The 21,663-nt window shown below is 39.0% G+C and overlaps 1 protein-coding gene across 4 annotated transcripts; it reads right to left on the minus strand.

Moving 5' to 3' along the window:
* Positions 1 to 3,325: 3,325 nt before the first annotated feature.
* On the minus strand, positions 3,326 to 21,646 carry ZWINT (ZW10 interacting kinetochore protein). 4 transcript variants are annotated; one of them, XM_060033664.1, is made up of 9 exons: positions 21,603 to 21,646; positions 20,636 to 20,726; positions 20,346 to 20,469; positions 20,023 to 20,189; positions 19,042 to 19,098; positions 18,364 to 18,506; positions 18,106 to 18,283; positions 17,933 to 18,015; positions 3,326 to 3,502 (listed from the first exon to the last, which is right to left on the minus strand). In XM_060033664.1, exons 1-8 carry the CDS (start codon positions 21,644 to 21,646, stop codon positions 17,938 to 17,940), a joined length of 882 nt encoding a protein of 293 aa, XP_059889647.1. In that variant the 3' UTR covers positions 3,326 to 3,502; positions 17,933 to 17,937. The 4 variants fall into 4 exon arrangements, with proteins under 4 accessions (XP_059889647.1, XP_059889645.1, XP_059889646.1 ...); XM_060033662.1 differs by lacking the exon at positions 3,326 to 3,502 and adding an exon at positions 16,764 to 17,318; XM_060033663.1 differs by lacking the exon at positions 3,326 to 3,502 and adding an exon at positions 17,637 to 17,720.
* Positions 21,647 to 21,663: the final 17 nt, after the last annotated feature.

A 21,663-nucleotide genomic window follows, 5' to 3' on the forward strand; every position in this document is an offset into this window, starting at 1 on the left:
ATAATTTCACTTTTCCCCCCAACCTTCCCCTACTTGCAAACAGACCTTTGTCCAGAAGGGTTGGATGCAAGTAGAAAAAGATATTTTCATAAAAGTTAACCAGATTTAGTTCTGTTGGGCTACACCCTATAGGCCTGCAAGCCATTTAACTGCCCAGTCTCAAGACCCAAGAAAGAGCCCAGAGACATCCACGATTTATTGGATAGGGAATCTTACAAATCAGAAGCAAAAGGTCCTGGATTGACACCCCATCGTGTATGTCAAATAGCTGGCAGGACAAGGCAGCAATCTTTGCTACTCCAGTGAGAAGGCTACCATTTATAGGGGAAATTGACATCAGGTTGGCTCATCAGTTATCAGGGAAACGAGTGTCAGGGCAGGGGACAAGCACGTAGGCAGTTACTGATTAAGACCTATAATTTACAGGATTGGATAGTAAAGCCGGGACTGATTGAGCAGGCGTTATACAGAGAGCAAGAGAATAGCTATCTTGAATGGTCTAACGATACAGTTCCAAATCCCCTAGGCAGTCTTTCAACCAGGCTGCCAGCCATAGGGTATGCCAACCACACTGTCCTAGTTGCTGTTAGTATAAAGAATGACATACTATGCCCAGAAATGATCACAGCAAAATCTTCAAATATGTCTCTGTAACCCCCCAGCCTTTCCTCATGATTATCACCCAGGAAGCAGACAAGTGAAGGTTATCTCATTCTAGGGACAGCTGCATTTAATAATCAAACTGCCTTATTATGGTGTATGGACCAGGAAAAGCTGAGAGAAGTAGAGTTAAACTATCAGCTCATTGTTGAGTAGTTTCTGCCATAAGAAGCAGAGGCTGTCAAACTGTAGCCAGTCTGGAAAGCCAAAGATATACCATAAGTTTATTTTTAAGAAACATGTCAGTATACCTCGAGCTAACACATCAATAACTGAAAAAATTCTAAAGTGGTGAGAAATCACAGATGTAGTCAACCTGTTAGTAGTTGACACGGGCCATGCCACTGGCATGCAGTGGTGGCCTCCACATGAGAAACAACATCCTTTCCTCTGAGCCAGTGTATTATGGTGAACAGGTTACCTTGTCCAGTGTGATGATGATTCATGCAATGAGAGTGGCAATCTGGGTGTTGCTGTCATGAACAGTAAGCAAGATTCCAATGAGTTTCATCAGAGAATCAGTTTTTTAAATATATATGGAGCATTATTTCCCAACACACATGTAATTATATTATATTTGCTCTTTATAACTCAGAGAAACATAAATCTACTTGGAATGCTTGAAAATGCTGCCTACAAACAGACCACCGTGTTAAATTCTAGCTGAGCATCAGCACAAACAAGATAATAGAACATTTTCACCTTTTCCTTACTTCATTTAATTGTAAAGAAAAAAGTCACATTTCTCCCAGATAGGAGTAAGGTCACATAATAGCATTTATAAGCTATAGACTAAATAAAAGAACTAATTCCTAAATTCAGAAAACTTACAAAAGATCCATAATTTCTGAAGCTGAGTAAAATATAAGAACTGTGTTTTGGGGTACATTCCACCTGATGCATGCCCTGTTCTATTATTTCTCTAGTACTTCTTTATGGTTCTGAGTAACCCCATGTTACCACCAATAACCTAGTAGAAAACTTAGCGTTGCCAGACCTTATTAAAACACAGAGTTTTTATTATTTTCCTCATTTCCTGCCCCAATCATTGTTCTATATCACTATTCAATATTTTTTATGTACCACTCCACCAACGTCATTTAACGTAATAACACAGTAAGATAAATCACTTCCGTTTTTTTGTGGGTTTTTTTGTTTTTTTTTTTTGCGGTACGCGGGCCCCTCACTGTTGTGGCCTCTCCCGTTGCGGAGCACAGGCTCTGGACGCGCAGGCTCAGCGGCCATGGCTCACGGGCCCAGACGCTCCACGGCATGTGGGATCTTCCCGGACTGGGGCATGAACCCGTGTCCCGTGCATCAGCAGGCAGACTCTCAACCACTGCGCCACCAGGGAAGCCCCTCAAGTGGATTTTTGAAAGATCGTTCAGAGAGACTCTGGTTGCCTTCACAGGGCTATTCTCATGTTAGATATACTTAGGATAGCATAGGTTAAATACATAAGGATATCAGAAAATTCAGTTTGATATGGGCTGTTCCTCAAAAACCATCTACAAAGAAGCAAGCAACCACTGTTTGACAAAGTATGCACAACACTAGGAGTTTGGTGTTTCTTATTCAATAGCACAAGAAGAGTAACACCAATGAGATAGTATGTCATGCAAGAGGGACATCATATGTTAATACAAAATGTCTCAAGGGGTTAGAGAGATTGCAGTTCCAGGGACTGAGGACTAAAGTATGAAACTTTATGGAAATCTTTGGAGGATTTTTACAAGGTTGGAGATTCTTTATCCAGATTTCTGCCAAACACACATACTTCTACGAAGACAGTGATACCTAGAGTTTAGATTTTCAATTTTTCTATATTTTACATTATGCATAATTTCACATACTTACCAATATAGAAAATATTAGATATACTTCAAAACAGATTGAACAAAACAAGTATACTGTTCATCACAAAACTTTAATATTATCAAACTAAGACAAACATCCAGGAAGCAAGCATCTTTTGAATTCTAAGACAGTCCTAAGTGAAAACTCTGCTCCTAATACAAAATTTAAAAATGAACCAGGCTGTCATTTAGCTTCTTTACAAATAAACAGGATACTCAGGTAAAAAATAGCAAACTGTTGATAGCAATCAGTATTACAACAAAATGACATGAATTTCCTGTAGTTTCCAGGTGTCTTCATGATTAAAATAAATGACTCCTTAAAAAAATAACACAAAATAAATTAAATTTATAAAGAGAAAATGATGCCTGACTTCACATTTTAGAATATATGTAAATGGACATATATTCAAAAAAATATTTAAAGCTCAAGATAACTAGCTAGGAAAAACAAAACACAATATCAAACAGCTCTATAACCTAAGTTTCTAAACTGAAATTAAATATTATAACATGTGTAACAGAAAATACTATTTTATTGAAAAGCCTTTTAACAAAGATAGTTACTATAAATTACACCCTAGTTGCTGGGAACTAAGTTTCTAGAGATATAAAGACTATAACATGGGCTTCCCTGGTGGCGCAGTGGTTGAGAGTCCGCCTGTCGATGCAGGGGACATGGGTTCGTGCCCCGGTCCGGGAAGATCCCACATGCCGCAGAGCGGCTGGGCCCATGAGCCATGGCTGCTGGGCCTGCGCATCTGGAGCCTGTGCTCTGCAGCGGGAGAGGCCACAACAGTGAGAGGCCCACGTACCGCAAAAAAAAACCCACAAAAAACAAAAAAAACCACAAGACTATAACACAAGGCCAAAATCATTTCATTCATTCCTCAGAGAGTGATGTCAACATCAGTTGTGCAGGCTGTGGCTAGAGGGACCCATTTATCTCCAGCAGCACCCGGATTTCTGAGGAAGGACCTCTGTGACTGGGGAGAGGTAGAGAAAAGGAAAGGAAGCTGACAAGAATATCAAAGTGTCATGTTTCCTGCTGTCTGCTTTGGTACTTCAAAGGAAAACTGCCCACTGCCTCTGGGTGTGCCCCACTTGAGGATCCCCCACTGACCCCGTGGACACCCCCAAAACCCTAAGATTTTGCTAAGTCCCCACCTCCCCAACTCCGCTGCGGACTCCTTGTGCCCACTGCCTAGTGCATATTTAAGAGCCAGTGCCTATAGAAGAAACCACAAACTTGAGCTAGAGCGCCACCCTCTGGAATAAAAAAGGTTTCTAATAGCCAACCTGTTGAGACAGAAGACTCAAAGTAAACAGAAAGCCTTAGTTTAGTAAAATGTCTGCTACTTCAAATGCGAAAGGAGAAATGCATACCTTCAAACACTAAGAAAAATCAAGGAAAGATGGTGTCACCAAAAGAAAATGATAATTCTCCAGCAACGAAATTCAAAGGCACAGAATATTGCAATCTAACTAATAAAGAATTCTAAATAGTTGTCATGAAGAAATTCAATGAGCTACAAGAAAACCTAAAAAGCAGTTCCATGAACTTAGGATTAAAAATAATGAACATAAAGAGTTCTTTACCAAAGAGATTGAAATTAAAAAACAGAAGTTCTGGAACTGAAAAATTCAGTGAATGAGATGAAGAATGCAGTAGAAAGCACTGATAACATGAGAGACAGGAAAAAGAAAAAATAAGTGACTTGGAGGATAGGAATATAGAAATAATTCAATTAGAAGAGGAGAGAGAACTGAGATTTTAAAATAGTGAAGAAACTTGAATACTACTCAGTCATAAAAAAGAACGAAATAATGCCATTTGCAACATGGATGCAACTAGAGATTATCAGTAAGTCAGAAAGACAAAGACAAATTCCATATGATATCACTTACATGTGGAATCTAAAATATGACACAAATGAACCTATATAGGAAACAGAAACAAAATCAGGAATATAGAGAATAGACTAGTGGTTGCCAAGGGGGAGGGTGGTGGGAAAGGGTAGGAGGGGGAGTTTGGGATTAGCAGATGCAAACTGGTATATATAGAAGGGATAAACAAAAAGGTCCTACCATATAGCACAGGGAACTATATTCAATATCCTGTGATAAACCATAATGGAAAAGAATATGAAAATAATGTATATATATATATATGTGTATAACTGAGTCATCTGTACAGCAGTAATTAACACAACATTGTAATTCAACTATACTTCAATAAAAAATAAATTTAAATAAATAGTGAAGAAACTCCATGAGAGCTATCATTTTCAATCAGAAAAGCAAATATAGGAATAACTGGTGTTCCAGAAGGAGAAAAGAGGGAGAAGGGAGCAGAATATTTATTTAAAAAACAAAAGTTGAGAATTTCCCAACCTGGGGAAAGAATTGGACATACAAGTCCAGGAAGGTAACAGAGTCACCTTATTATCTCAGTGCAAAAAGACCTTCTTCTCCAAGACACATTATAAAGAAACTGTCAAAAATCAATGACACAGAAAGAATCTTGAAGGCAGGCAGGGAAAAAAAGAATAACCAAAGTAACCTACTAAGAAACCCCCGTTAGGGTATTAGCAGATTTCTCAGTAGAAACTTTATAGGCCAGAGGAGAGTAAAATGACATATTCAGTTGTTGAAATATAAAAATTACCAGCCAAGAATGCTTTATCTGGCAAAGTTATCCTTCAGAGATGAAGGAGAAATAAATGCTTTCCAAGACAAACAGAAGCTGAAGGAATTTAGCACCATTAGACCTAATTTGCAAGAAATACTTAAAGTTCTTTAACCTGGAATGAAAATATGTCAATCAGTGACACAAAAACATATGAAAGTACATAACACACTGGTACCAGTGGGGAGAAAGAAAACAGTCAGAATTAGAAAACTGTAAGTCTATATTAGAATAGTGTTTTAACCAGTTAACTATATTATAAGGTTAAAGGAAAAGAATATTAAAACTAGCTAATTGTTAACTAATTCACAGCATAAAAAGACGTAAATTGGGGGAATTCCCTGGCGGTCCAGTGGTTAGGACTCAGTGCTTTCACTGTGGTGGCCTGGATTAATCCCTGGTCGGGGAACTAAGATACTGCAAGCCAGGTACTGCCCTGGCAGTCCAATGGTTAAGACTTTGCCTTCCAATGCAGACGGTGCAGGTTTGATCCCTGGTTGGGGAATGCCTTGTGGCCAAAAAACCAAAACATAAAACAGAAGTAATATTGTAACAAATTCAATAAAGACTTTAAAAATGGTCCACGTCAAAAAAACCTTTAAAAAAAAAAAAAGAGGTAAATTGGGACACCAAAAACGCAGAAACGTAAAATATACTTAATAATACTGTATTACATATTTTAAAGTTGCTAAGATAATACATCTTAAAAGTCCTCATTGCAAGAGAGAAGAAAAATTTTTTGTAACTATGTATGGTGACAGATGTTAACTAGACTTATTATGGTGATCAATTTGCAATCTTTATGTTGTATACCTGAAACTAATATAATGTAATGTATGTTAATTATATGTCCAACAAACCCAAAACCTAAAAGAGGAGCAGTAGAAGGGTGGAGCCTTTATAGAAGAATGAAGATAAGTTGTTTTTAGTACAAAATGGACTTTGAGATATTTTATTTATTTTATTTATGAGATATTTTTATGTAAGCCTCATGGTAACTATAAAATATATGCATAAAACATTAAAAAAGGTGATACTGAGCATACTACCACAGAAAACCACCAATTTACAAAGGTGGACAGAAACAGAGAGGAAAAAAACAATGGAGTTACAAAACAACATGAAGGTAAATGATAAAATGGATTAAAAAAAAATAAGACCCAACTATATGCTGCCTACAGAGGACTTATTCAGATCTAAAGACACACATAGGACCCCGATGTTCATAGCAATACTATTTACAATAGCCAAGACATGGAAGCAACCTAAATGTCCATTGACAGATGAATGGATAAGGAAGATATGGTACACACACACACACACACACACACACACACACACACACACACAGGAATATTACTCAGCCATAAAAAAGAATGAAATAATGCCATTTGCAGCATCATGGATGGACCCAGAGATTATCACACGAAGTGAAGTAAGTCAGGCAGAGAAAGACAAATATCATATATAACTTATATGTGGAATCTAAAAAATGATACAAATGAACTAATTTACAAAACAGAAAGAGGCTCATAGACATAGAAAACAAACTTTTGGTTACCAAAAGGGAAACGGGGGAAGAGATAAATTAGGAGTTTGAGATTAACAGATACAGACTACTATATTTAAAATAGCTAAACAACAAGGACCTACTGTATAGCACAGGGAACTATAGTCAATAACTTGTAGTAATCTATAATGGAAAAGAATCTAAAAAATAATATATAACTGAAGCACTTTGCTATACACATGAAACTAACGTAACATTGTAAATCAACTAAAGTTCAATTGAAAAAAAAAGATACACATAAGTTCAAAGTGAAGGAATGGAAGAAAATATTCCATGCAAATCAAAAGAAAGCAGGGGTAGCCATACTTATACCAGACAAAATAGACTTCAAGCCCAAAAGAGTAAGAGACAAAGAAGGTCATTATATGATAATAAAGAGGTCAATAAATTAAGAAGACATAACAATTGCAAATATATACACACCCAACATTGGATCACCTATATATATTAAGCAAATATTAACAAATTTGAAGGGAAAAACAGACAATACAAAAATAGTAGGGGAATTCAATACCCCAATCAGCAATGGATAGATCACACAAACAGAAAATCAACATAGAAATGTTGGAACTGTACCATACTTTAGAACAAATGGACATAGCAGACATATATAGAACATTCCATGCAGCACACATTCTTCTCAAGTGCACACAGAACATTCTCCAGGATAGACAATATGACTGGACATAAAACACATTTTAGCAATTTTAAGAAGACTGAAATCATAATAACTACCTTTTCTGACCACAACAGTATGAAACTAGAAATCAACAAGAGGAAAGTTGGAAAAATCTACAAATAGGTAGAAACTAAACAGCTATTGGATCAAAGAAGAAATCAAAAGAGAAATAAAAAATTATCTCGGGCTTCACTGGTGGCGCAGTGGTTGAGAGTCTGCCTGCCGATGCAGGGGACACAGGTTCATGCCCCGGTCCGGGAGGATCCCACATGCCACGGAGCGGCTAGGCCTGTGAGCCATGGCCGCTGAGCCTGCGCATCTGGAGCCTGTGCTCCGCAACAGGAGAGGCCACAACAGTGAGAGGCCCGCGTACCACACAAAAAAAATTATCTCAAAACAAGTGAAAATGGAACTGTATCATATAAAACCTTATGGGATGCTGCAAAAGTAGTTCTGAGAGGAAAGTTCATAGCAATAAATGCATATATTAAGAAATTGAAACAATGGTACACCTGAAGGAAACAGAAAAAGAAGAAAAAAATTAAGCCCAAAGTTAGAAGGAAATAATGATCAGAGTAGAAATAAATGAAATATAGGCCAGAAAAACAATGGAAAGATGAATGAAACTAAAATCTGTTTTTTCAAAAAGATAAACAAAATCTACAAGCCATAAGCTAGACTCACTAAGAAAAAGTGAAGACTCAAATAAATAAAATTAGAAATGAAAAAGGAGACATTTCAACCGATATTACAGAAATATATATGATCATAAGAGATTACTATAAACAATTACATGCCAACAAATTAAATTACTGGGAAGAAGTGGATACACTTCTAGAAACACACAACCTACCTACCAAGACTGAATAAGGAAAAAACTCGAAAATCTAAACAGACCAATAACTAGTAAACAGACTATATCAGTAATCAAAAAACCTCCTAAGATTAAAAGTCCAGGACCAGATGGATTTATTGGAAAATGCTACTAAACATTTAAAGAAGAACTAACACCAATCCTTCTCAAATTTTTCCAAAAAGTTGAAGAGGAGGAAACACATCCAAACTCCTTCTATGAGGCCAGCTTTAGCCTAATACCAAGGCCAGGTAAGGACACTATAAGAAAACTATAGACCAATATCCCTGATGATACAGATGCAAAAATCTCCAAAAAATATTAGCAAACTGAATTTAAGAAAACATTGCAAGGATTATACATCATGACCAAGTGGGATTTATCCCTGGGATGTGGGGATGGTTCAACACATGCAAATCAATAAATATATCACATTAATAGAATGAAAGATAAAAACCATATGATCATTACAATGGATGCAGAAAAGGCTTTTGACAAAACGCAACATCATTTCATGATAAAAACTCTCAACAGACTGGGTACAGAAGGAACATGCCTCAACATAATAAAGGTCATATACAACAAACCCAGAGCTAACACTATACTCAATGGAGAAAAACTGAAAACTTTTCCACAAAGATGAGGAACAAGACAAGGATGCCCACTCTCACCACTCTTATTCAATATATTAGGGGAAGTCTTAGCTAGAGCAATTAGGCAAGGAAAGAAAATAAAATGCATCTAAATCAAAAAGGAAGAAGTAAATTTTTGCTGTTTACAGATGATACAACTTTCTATACACAAGATCCCAAAGAGTCAACCAAAAAACTATAGAAACTTTCAGTAAAGTTGCAAGCTATAAAATCAACATACAATAATCGGTTGCATTTCTACATACTAATGATGAAATATCTGAAAAAGAGATAAAGAAACTATCTCATTCACAAGAGCATCAAAAACAATAAATACCTAGGACTAAATTTAATCAAAGTGAAAAAACTGCACAATGAAAAATATGTGACTTTGCTGAAAGTCACTGAAGAAGACAAAAACAAATGGAAAGACATTATGTGTTTATGAATAAGGGGAATTAATATTGTTAAAATGTCCATGTTTCCAAAGCCATCTATAAATTCAACACAATTTCCTCATCAAAATTCCAAAGTGAGATCATGTGATCAAATTAAAAGAGAAATATCTTCTCAAATTTAATTAGCTATGCAAATTGTTATAAAAACCAAAATCAAAAAGAAAAATATTCCAATGGCATACTTCACTGTAATAGAAAAAACAATTCTAAAATTTGTACAGAACAATAAAGGACCCTAAATAGCCAAAGTAATCCTGAGGAAGAAGAAAAAAGCTGGAGTATCATACTTCCTGATTTCAAACTATACTATAAAGCTACAGCAACTAAAAACAGCAGGTGCTGGTATAAAAATAGGCACACAGACCAATGGAACAGAATAGAAAATCCAGAATTAAGCACCAACATATAAGGTCAACTAATATTTGACAAAAGAGCCCAAAACATCTAATGGGGAAAAGAGAATCTCTTCAACAAATGGTGCTGGGAATACTGGATAAACACATACAGAACAATGAAACTGGACCCCTACCTTACAGTACTCACAAAAAGTAATTCAAAACCTAGAAGAAAATGTATGGAAGAAGCACCTTGATACTGGATTTGGCAATGATTTTTTGGTTATGGCACCAAAACCACAAACAACAAAGCAAAAATCAACAAATGGGACTACATCAAATGTAAAAGCTTCTATACTGGAAAAGAAACAATTAACAAAATGAAAAGGCAACCTACAGGATGGGAGAAAATTTTGGCAAACAATATATCTGATAATGGGTTAATATCCAAAATATATTTAAAAAAAAAACTCATACAACTCAATAAAAAAAAAAGTGTTTAAAAAATGGGCAGAGGAATTAAATAGACATTTCTCCAAAGACGGCCAACAGGTACATGAAAAGATGCTCAACATCACCAATCATCAGGGAAATACAAATTAAAACCACAATGAGATATAACCTCACAACTGTTAGAATGGCTATAATTAAAAAGACAAGAGATAACAAGTGTTGGTGAGGATGTAGAGAAAAGGGAATCCTTGTACACTGTTGGTGGGAATGTAAATTGTTTCAGCCAATGTGTAAAACAATATGGAGGTTCCTCAAAAAATTAAAAACATATCTACCATATGATACAGCAATTTCACTTCTGGGTATATAACCACAGGAAATGAAAACAGGATATTAAAGAGATATATGCACCCCATATTTATTGTAGCATTATTCACAATCGACAAAATATGGAAACAATTTTAGTGCCCATCAGTGGATGAATGGATAAAGAAGATGTGATACACACACACACAAACTGGAGTATTATTCAGCTGTGAGGAAGGACACCCTGCCATTTGCAACAACACAGATGGACCTTGAGGGCATTATGTGAAGTGATATAACTCAGACAGAGAAAGCCAAATACTGTACTATATCACTCATACATGGACTCTAAAAAGCTGAACTGGTAAACACAGAGAGTAGAATGGTGGTTTCCAGGGGATATGGGGTAGAGAAATAGTTTGTACCTTGTTTAAAGGGTACAAATTGTAATAAGTAGTAAACAAGCCCTAGAGAGCTAATGCACAAAATAGAGAATATAGACAACAATATTGTATTATAATCATCAAATTTACTAGGAAACTAGAGCTTAATTATTGTAACCACTAAAAATAAATGATTAATTATATAACATGACAGAATTACAAATTATTGCTACAATGACAATCACATTACAATGCATAAACCTATTAAATTAACATGTTGTACATCTTAAATTTATACAATGTTATATGTGAAATATATTTTAATAAAAGGAATAGAATAGTACCTGGCATATAGGTACTCAGAAAAGTTTGTTGTTTAGGCATTGAATGAATACTAATAGAAAAAATTATCAGGGTAACAAATCTATATGTAATCAACAACTTAGTGTCAAAATATAAAATAGCACACCTTATATGAATATGATTAGGTATCTGCACACAAACACACAAAATTTTAGAAGAACAAGGCAAGACATTTGCAAGAAACTGTGAGCCTTATAAACAAATCCTTACTACCATCTGCCAGACTGTGCCACGTGTTTGAGTTAGACAATGTGATTGCTAAATTACATGTACCGTGACATACCAATAACACTGTTGTGCAATATCCCACCCCCCCCAAAAAAATTATCTTATTTAGATATAAAACAAATTTCAGGCACATGAAATCCCAGTTTTAGTTTTTCTTCTATACAAGAGATATACAATATTATTAGACTATTAGAATTAACTGAATATCTACTAGCCCTTCCTTTTCATTGTAATATTTTTTTTTCAATAACTACTTCTACTTCTTGAGATCACCACCACCACCACCAGCACCACCACACACCAACAGAGTTAAATTTAGCTATTGAATTAGTTCCTGAAAATTCCTGAGATATAGGAGTAGAGATAGGGGTGGAAGAGTAAAATAGAAAATCTCTTATGATACCAGACTTTTTTTTTAACCAAATAAGACTTGTCTTTTTCTTTTCCAAAAGAATAAGAACTGTCTGTTGTGAGTGCCAAGGGTGACATAGGCACCTAATGGAAAGCTTCTCTTATCTTTACATTCCAGTAATCTCTGAATATTGTTCAACATAATTGTTAACATTAAAATTATGGTAGTCATAGGATACTGTTTAAAAACCATACTCATTTTCTAATTGATGTGAAGTAGGTCTATTATTATCTACTATTATTTAATATAAACATTTTATATTAAGGCTGAGCTTTTTTCCCCCTCCTATTTTCAATTGTTAATCCCTAAAACCTTGATAAGTAGAATATTTCTCAGGCACGATGAGTGATTTTCCATTGCTGAATATGTTTTCCGATGTTCTCAGTCATGAGCCTTCAGTGACTAAAGGCTTTGGTGACTTCTGTCACCAGAAAGCACTGAGCTCTGGGATAGGTGGTTCATTAGTTTCTAGTTGGTGTGTACTTGTTTGGATTGGTAACTGTCATCATCCATGAATACTAGTATCACTGAACTGCTTTAGTGATTATTTTAGTGGGTATAATATGCAGCTACTAATAACTATGATCATTGTATTATACTTATTTTTAAGTATCAACATCTAAAATAGAGGTTCCATTCTCCTGCTACTCCAATGTTGCTTTAATATGATATCTAATTGCCTAAGTGGATTTCAGCTCTTTTGCTGCTGTCATTATAGCAAGTCCCAATAATAAGCAATGGTTAGACAGGGAGATACGTTTAGCTCAGGAGGAGGATGAAAGCATTTGTACTGCTTTCTAAATGTGCATTCTGCTCTAAATTCATAAGTGTACTCACCAATGGTATGACTTTCTGAGAGTTCTATTGCAATAGATTAAAAGGTACTTGAAAATTTTTTACCCAAGTAGGAAATAAAATTTTGATAGGTTTCCTTGGCTTCCAGGTGTAGGCTTTGACTTCCTATAGCCAGCAGGGTAAAGGCAAAAGGCTCTCAGCAACTCACTACTCCCATTTCCTCCCTTATATCCTATGCTCCAAGCACTGATTGTCAGGAATTTGCATTCCTGAAATTGCCAGTTTCTCATTTCCTATACTTTACTTATAATGTTCCTTCTGCTTAGTATGTATGATTATGCTTGGTGCCACCAAAACATTTCAATTCTTAGTCCTTAATGACAAACATAATTTTTTGTTAAAATTAAATTTTTCCTTCCTATCTCTAAATTTAAACTCAGATTGTTTTGTTTTGTTTTTTTTAAATTCTCAGAACTGACATTCAGTAATAGCCGACATTCAATAAATGATGAAATCTGCCTCTGGATAATTTCATTTATTTGAAATTGAGCTTAAGAGGCAGCTCTTTGGGAAATCTTCCCTGAAGATGATCCAATGAACATTTACTAAGTACTTTTAAAGTGTGAAGGTATTGATATATGTTCATTTGTGGATGCAAAGATATATATATTCCTATAGAGAGGAATCACAGAGAACAAATGGTTATCTGAAAAAAGAGGGCAAATATCTGTCATGCAGTCACTCTCACTTCCTCCAGCTAATCTACATTATCCCTGCCAATTTTATATGTGTATGCGCACACACACACACACACACACACACACACACACACACACACACACACAAATGCTATCTATTTTATGACTAAATTCCTCAACTAAATTTACCATTTCTTTCCTTTTCCCCTTCTTTCTCATGTTGAAAATGACATACTGGAACAAAGTTAGGCATTTCAATCATCATCAAGAGTAGTTTTCAACCAAGAAATTAATATATCTTGCCCCAAACGCTATTATCTTCATATAATATCTTCACTTGGAGTAACCAAATGAAACAACTAGAGATAATGCTGAATTTTGGTAAATAAATTCTTGCAAATTCTTTTTTATTTCTAGAATACCTGGCCAGGTAAATCCAAGGCTTACATATATGGAGACTGTGGACAGGTCCCTGTCCCTAAAGAGAAGTATTTTCCCTCAAAGACACATATAAAGCATAACTTCTTGTCTACTAAGTTACATAAACAGGACAAAAATTTAATACACCTAGTATTTTTATTAATAAAATTGCTATTTATGATTGGTTATTAAGATTAGACCCAAAGTTTTTGCAATATAATTTCATAACACGGAGACTCTATAGGATATTTTAAACAAACTTTCATAAAATAAATCCTATTTTGATTTCCAACTTGTGTGTTTTTCCTAACATTACCTATAGTACATAAAAAATTTGTGCACTAGATTATATAATTTTATGGTTTATTTCTTTTATAATGTTTGTGATAATCTTTTATTTCCAAAAGTTCTGTCACCATCTGAAAGCATATTTCTAGATTTTCCCCTTCTTTTTTCTATCTCAAAACATGATTTTAGGTACACAGTAATCAACTCATTTAAATAATTATCATATGAGTATAATCACTATAAAATGTATGATGAAATGAATTATGCATACCTTGCGTAAATGTGCTTGCTAAAGTTCATTTGACAACTTAAAATTTTAGAAATGCGTTTGAATATGGCATCTAAAATTGCAGAGCTCCATAAAGATTAACAAGTTTTTTTATATCTATGTCAACAGTTACACAAATTCAATTTAACAACATAAAAAGAATTTACCCCCCCCCCCATGACAGTTTAAAAAGGCCTCAAGATGTTGATTCCTGAGACTATAGTTTTCAGACTTAATGCCTTGGTTATTCAGGGTTTCAAGAGCAAAGTGTGTCAAAACTCACTAAATTTTTCAGAGCCCAATGTTCGAAGTATCAAAAGGGTCATTTAAATACTGTGCTGGGAATAAGGAAACTAGTTGATTTAATACCACAGTTTATATTTTAAAACTTACACATATTTGGCCCAAAGAGGAGTTGTAAAAATTGTAATATAAGAAGTTACATAATTCTATAAGACAGGATGGGGTTTATTAAGGACAGATTCTAAAATGGGAAGATAGATTTCTTTTCATGACAGGGTAGAATATTTGAAATGAGCTTAGTTTCACAAATTTCAAGATTATAAAGATAGAATGAGGGGGATTAGCTTTGCTAAAACTATCCAGATGTTTGTAAGAGAAAAAAACAAATCTACTCTCACTTGGAGACTTGAACATACCCCTCTCAGAAGATGATATTCAGAAAATAAAAAATATTAATGAAAATCTGAAGGGATGTATAAAGGAAAAAATCAGTAAAGCACAAAAAAAGTATCAGGAATATAACATTAGGCCATCCTAAAACAGGCTGCAGATTTAGATTAAAAAGATTACGACAACTTCATACCAATTTAAAAAGATTAGAAACAAAAAATTGCTAGAAAAAATTGACAATACCTAGAAAATATGAAACTAGAAAAAAATAAACAAAATAATGTTTAACCATAATAATGTTAAACAAAATTATCTTTAAAAAGGAAAAACATTGGGCTTCCCTGGTGGCGCAGTGGCTGAGAGTCTGCCTGCCGATGCAGGGGACGTGGGTTCGTGCCCCGGTCCGGGAAGATCCCACATGCCGCAGAGCGGCTGGGCCCGTGAGCCATGCCCGCTGAGCCTGCGAGTCCAGAGCCAGTGCTCTGCAACAGGAGAGGCCACAACAGTGAGAGGTCCGCGTACCGCAAAAAAAAAAAAAAAAGGAAAACATTATTCTTAAAGAGAATAGAAAAAGAAAGTTTTCCTATTGGTTTAACAGAGTAAGCTTAATTTTCACTTTAGGTTATCAAGAAGACTTCTGGTCAAGACAGAGCAACAGTGTCTTGACTGTGCTGATTCACTGCCTAGTCTCCCCTCCGCCCCCACTCTTCACTGGTTTCTGTGTCCTTCCCTTCAATAGAAAAGAGGAAGAGAAAAAATTCTGGCAGGCAGCAGGGCCTTTTCAGCAGCTTCTGTGGACTCATAGATTTCCATGTCTTTGTGTAAGAGATCACGATTTCCCAGGGGTAGTATTCCTCCTTGCACACATCTACCTTGTGCAAGTATCAATGAACAAGGATAGTCTTTAAGGGCCTAACAGAGGGCTGAGAAGAGCTGGAAGCTGAAGTCCATCTTCTATCTGATAGCAAGTCCCAATTCCTGAGCTGGTCAGTCAAGACACTTCCGGCCAACTTGAGGCTCCAGCCACATGGGCGAATCAAGGGCTTTGAACGTAACAGATAATCAAGCCTCCCCTCCTCTTCGGCCTCAGTGTGGACTGATGCATTTCACACTCCTTGAGAGAAATCTGGTTCCCAGAAGTTTGCAGACCTCTGTGCTTGATTACTGTACATCTGCCCAATCTCCTTCCCCTGTCCCTGGCTTGGAGTATCTCAGAGTATTATCCTTCACCCCCATCTTGGTGGGCTTCATGTGAGTGTCTTCTCTTCCCTGCTGACTTTCTGACAGCCATAATGTATGCAAAGATAGGGAAACTCCACAACATCCCAACCCACACCCCAGTGTCCCTTAGTAGACACTCTTTTCCTGGGGTGCATATATATATATGTACTCTTGCTCTCTCGTTAGTGCTGCAGACATTTTGGAGAACATGAGACTAGAAAGGAAATGAGACTGTAGGGGTAAGGGAGCCTATCCAGTAGGAGGGAGGGAAAAAGGGGACTGGATATTTGGGTTACTAGAAGGCTACAGCAGGAACCATGTGGGAGGGAGGGGGATGAGTAGATTGAGGAAGCCACTCTGTGGGCATTTGTGTGCTCCCTGGTGGAGTATCCTCAATCCTCTCTGAGCCCAAAGACCTCTGATAATTATTCTATTTCATACGTAAAAAATGGGGCCAACACATTTGAAAAGACAATTTGAGAGAAAACTAGGGACACCTTAGTAAAGCAGGGCAAACCATCAGAATGCACAAGGATCTCAATCTCCACCTGAGAGAAGGTGACCCAGTCTGAGACAGACAGGGAACACTGACTCTTAAAACTTTCTCTCACCAAAAACAAAAGGCCCCAGTGTCTTTCTCATGGGGATGTTTAGGTCTTTCTCTCACATGAAGGTCCTTTTCTCATATGGAAAATGAGTTTTCTACGCTCTGAGAACTGTCATTTTTCTCTCTTTCTCTCTGAAGTAGCAGTTTCCACACTCTCAATCAGGAATGCAATCTCTTTCTCAAACACAGTAGTGCCCGCCCCTGTCCACACACCCAGCGATAGACACACAGAGGAATGGAGACTGAAAGCAACAAAGACACAGAAACACACACACACAAACACAAATAGAAATACTGACTCATAGACACAGGCCAATATACACAGATGGGGGTCTCTCTACTCTCACTATTGATCTTCATTGTATTACTCTGTTTTAGTTTGCTACCCTGTTTTAACACACCCTGAAATCATCCTATTTATCTTTTCAATTGTTCATTCTCATTATGCTCCATGTAGGCAGGGACTGGTCAGATAAGCCCACTGCTGTAGCTCCAGTTCATAGCAAGGGACCTGGCACAAATCAGAGATTCAGTAAACATTTGGATCAGTAATTAAAATTATCCTCCAACATCTAATCACCTGCATAAAGCATTCACCTTCTCCCTGAATTAAGCTCAGCATGTTTGTAGTATATCCCTTTGGGCAAGCAACCCCTGATGCCCCAGGCCAGGGCCCCTTCCCCATCTGTACCCTCTCTATTCACACCAGTCCCAGCACCTATCTTGTTGCTGGCCTATGAGTGTGGTTCTTCCCACCAACATATGAAGATAAGCGGACAAACAGGCAACTGAGAGAACTCCAGGGCTTTTAATAAACAGAATCCAGAGCCTGCCCCGACCTGGTATGTAGTCAAAAATCAGGCTGCACTCAAGGAATTTAAGTCCATCCTGCAATGTGGGTGAGGCCAGAGAGCTGGGGAAGAGGAAGAGAGGGTTTAGCCCAGGGTAGGCTGGATATGGGGATAATGTACAAAACTTCATCTGTAAGATAAACTCCTTGCTCCTCCCCATGTCCCATCCCCTCCATGAATAGTGGAGCACAGAAACAGAGACAGATAGACCAGAGACCCTCGCTCCTGCCATACCTACAGTCCAGGGACACCATAGCCTGAGCTGGAGTCTGACCTGATCTAGGATCCTTCCCCATGTTGCTGTCTCCCAGGAAGCCATGGTAAGCCTGTATCTCCAGCAGGCTGTGGGTTGTTGGCCTTGGGGAGACAAGGTATGAGCAGTGAGTAAGATTTATCTCCCAGCTTTTCTCTCTGCCTCCCTGCCCAACTGTTCCATCTTTCATTCACCTTGAAGGACACACATTCATCTCTCCCCATGGTGTCCCGAATGTTCTGCTCCTGGGGCTGGGTCAGCTGCTGGGGCTTATCCTTAGGAAGATCCAACTCTTGTGGCACCTCTGCCTCAGCCTCATGGAATAGCAGCTTACCCTGAAGGGTGTATAGCAGGTGGAGGAAGGTCTGGTGCCTGGAAGGAGGAGGTGGGTGTGAAGACAGCGAACCTCAGCTGAACCACCCTGGGTCTGTAGCCCATGTTCCCGGCCTCACCTCTGCAGCTTGTACTGCTCCTGCCCTGCCTGCTGCTTCAGGGCTCCAAGTTCCTGATATAGCTGTTCAAGCTCCTGCTGAGTTCCTGTCTGACGCTCCCTCACCTCTGAAGAAACCACTGCCAGATGCTGCAGACGCTTCTCCTACCAGGAGTGAGAATGTAGACACGGTTCCTCAGATGCTGACGTCTTAGAGCCATTTCCCCAAACCCTACAGCCTAGACCTAGCTGGGGGTTCAGACGCATAGATGGAAAGAGGGACTCTACTCACTTTAGGCAGGACCAGGGGCTTAGAAAAAAGGAAGGGTCAGAATGTGTTGTTACAAGGTGAGGCATTCTGGAGAAAAGGAGCACAAAGAAGATGATAACACTTATTTAGTTTGCTATGTGCCAGGCACTATTTTAAGCACTTGCTATACCAATTACTTAATCATCATAGTAACTCTATAGAGTAGATGCTATTATTTTCTTCTTTCACAGATTAAGAAACAGAAGCAGAGAAAGTTAGGTGACTGCCCAAGATCATGCAGTGGTAAGTGGTGATGCTAGGATTCAAGTCCATGTTGGTACCCATGCTATAATGCCTCACTGGAGGAAATAGAATAAAGGTTTTCTAGGACTTGGCCCATGCAATAGCATGGTGTCGAGAAGAGGTATTTTCCCAGGTGAATGGACCAACCTGTTGTAGCTGCCACTGCTTCTGGACTATTCTGAGTTTTTCCATGGCCATTTGCTTCTGCAGGTAAGCAAAGGAGGGGAACAAGGAGAGGAGGAGTGCATTTTTATGTTTGGATTTCTTTTTTTTTTTTTTTATAGTAAGTCTTTGTTGGTTATCTATTTTAAATATAGCAGTTTGTACATGTCAATCCCAAACTCCCAATCTATCCCTGGCCCTCACCCTTCCCCCTGGTAACCATAAGTTCATTCTCTGAGTCTGTTTCTGTTTTGTAAATAAGTTCATTTGTATCATTTTTTTTTTTAGATTCCACATATAAGTGATATCATATGATATTTGTCTTTCTCTGTCTGACTTACTTCACTTAGTACGATAATCTCCAGGTCTATCCATGTTGCTGCAAATGGCATTATTTCATTCTTTTTAATGGATGAGTAATATTGACGGATGAAAGGATAAAGAAGATGTGGTACAGGGGCTTCCCTGGTGGTGCAGTGGTTAAGAATCCGCCTGCCAATGCAGGGGACATGGGTTCAAGCCCTGGTCTGGGAAGATCCCACATGCCGGGGAGCAACCAAGCCCGTGCGCCACAACTACTCTGCCTACACTCTAGAGCCCGTGAGCCACAACTACTGAGCCAGTGTGCTGCAACTGCTGAAGCCCACACGCCTAGAGCCCGGGCTCTGCAATAAGAGAAGCCACCGCAATGAGAAGCCCGCGCACCGCAACGAACAGTAGCCCCCACTCGCCGCAACTAGAGAAAGCTGGCGCGAAGACACGAAGACCCAACACAGCCAAAAATAAATAAAAATAAAATAAATAAATTTATATATATATATAAAAAGATGTGGTACATATATACAATGGAATATTACTCATCCATGTGGTTGGATTTTAAAAGACAGCCAGTGGGTCCAACCCAGCATGTTCACCCTTTTCCTCCTCCTCTCTGCCTGCCCTCTCCTCCCCTCATCCTTGGTTCACCTTGGCCTGGAGTTGTTCAAGGGCCTCCTGGAGTTTGGCCTGCTTCCTTTGGGCCTCCTCCACCTTGGGCAGTGCCTGGGTCAGGGAACTTGTGATGGCCTCCATGTGCTCTTGGTAGGTGGCCTTCAGCTCTTTCCATTGCTCTTTGACTTCAATTGCCTTCTGCCCTGAGAAGAGCCAAGAGTGAGGGAATAAGTGAGGTTGGCCCACCTGCCTGCAACACTGGGGCTTCAGTCTTCCTGTCAGCCAAACAGCTGACTTGACTGATGTCCCTCTTCCTTCTTCACTAGGGAAGCCCCTATTCCAACCCCCTGCCCACTCACGGCTCGTGTCTTCAGAAGCCAAGGGGTTCAGGTCCTGGGCAGTGCCTTCCTGAACCAAGAAATTCTGCAGGAAGTCTACTACTTGAAGCTGGCTGCAGAGAAGCTTGTCTTTCTTCCGGGAGTCCTGTTCAGAAGGAGGGTGGACGCAGGTAATATTCTTACCTCCTTGTACTATAGGCCAACAAGGTTACCTTCCAGTCTGCTCACCATTATCGCTGCCCAGTGTCTCAATAGGAGGACCCAGGAGCAGTCCCTGGCTTGTGAAAGGCTAGCTCCCATCTTGTACGCACCATCACAAACTCAGCCAGCATCTGCACAGGCAGTTCTGCCTCCTCCTGAAGACCTAGAGGCTCCAGGATGTCTGCCACCTTGGCCAGGGCCCTGAAGGGGCAAGAAAACAGGAGAAACTGCAGACTCCTGGGGTCCTAGGTCTAGTCAATTTGTGTGCACATGCACATATGTGATTATGTGTATTAACGCTGAGTCTTGTCCTGCCTAGCACTGGCTTGAAGGGCCATCTGGGACCAGGAATGGTGTTTGTATGGAAGACACATGGAGGTAGTAAGTGCCGTGAAGAAAAATAAGCAAAGCAAGGGGAATAGGAGTGTGGGGAAGGAGCTGTGATTTTAAATAGGGAATGTCTCACTGAATAGAAACCGTTTGAGTTTCTGAAATCAGTCACGGAAATATACAGGGAAGAGGGGAGCCCCGCCACGCAGAGGACACAAGCTTGGGGGCAGGGTATCAGAGTACTTGAGGAGGAGCTAAGGACAGGGGGCTGGACCCCTGGGTCTAGGCTCTCCAGAGTTCTCCCTTGTTAGCGGCCGTAGCAGTCCATTAGGAGTCGGGGATGGGGACAAAATAATCCACTGGGAGAGTGTGTGTTGGACAGGGCTGACAGAAATTGAATGGCCCTCCCAGCATGTCTCCTAGGGATGGAAAGTCTCCTGTTAGGATGGTCGATCTGCGAAGAGATATGGAGGGTTAACAGAGATGGAACGGTCCCCTTTCAGAACACACCTCTGGGGTGTGTGTGTACGTGGTGGGGGACGGACAGTCCCTCATAGCCCTTACTCCTGGAGAGACGCAACCGTCACCTCAGGAACCTAAGACTGGGGGGCTGGTATCAGGATCACTTCACGGCTTAGTCGACCCGCAACCGCTGTAAGGGGTGGAGGGGAATTACTGATTTTACTTGGGACCGCGCAAGGTCCGCCCCAGCCCGCCCCCGGCTGCCACCTGGCGAGACACACTTACTCTCGGGCAGCGGCCTCCGCCTTAGTCTCTGCCGCCTCCATCATTCCCCGGGCCGCGCTTC

Source organism: Delphinus delphis, chromosome 16, assembly GCF_949987515.2.
Source record: "Delphinus delphis chromosome 16, mDelDel1.2, whole genome shotgun sequence".
Taxonomy (NCBI): Eukaryota; Metazoa; Chordata; class Mammalia; order Artiodactyla; family Delphinidae; genus Delphinus; species Delphinus delphis.

Bases quoted from the DNA above. Each gene is read 5' to 3' on its own strand.
- ZWINT (XM_060033664.1), bottom strand. From the start codon at position 21,646: ATGATGGAGGCGGCAGAGACTAAGGCGGAGGCCGCTGCCCGAGA. The intron at 20,470-20,635 runs GTGCGTACAAGA...CCTTCTGAACAG, and splicing joins TGCTGGCTGAGTTTGTGATG to GACTCCCGGAAGAAAGACAA. The intron at 18,016-18,105 runs GTGAATGAAAGA...TGTCTCCCCAAG, and splicing joins ATGAATGTGTGTCCTTCAAG to GCCAACAACCCACAGCCTGC.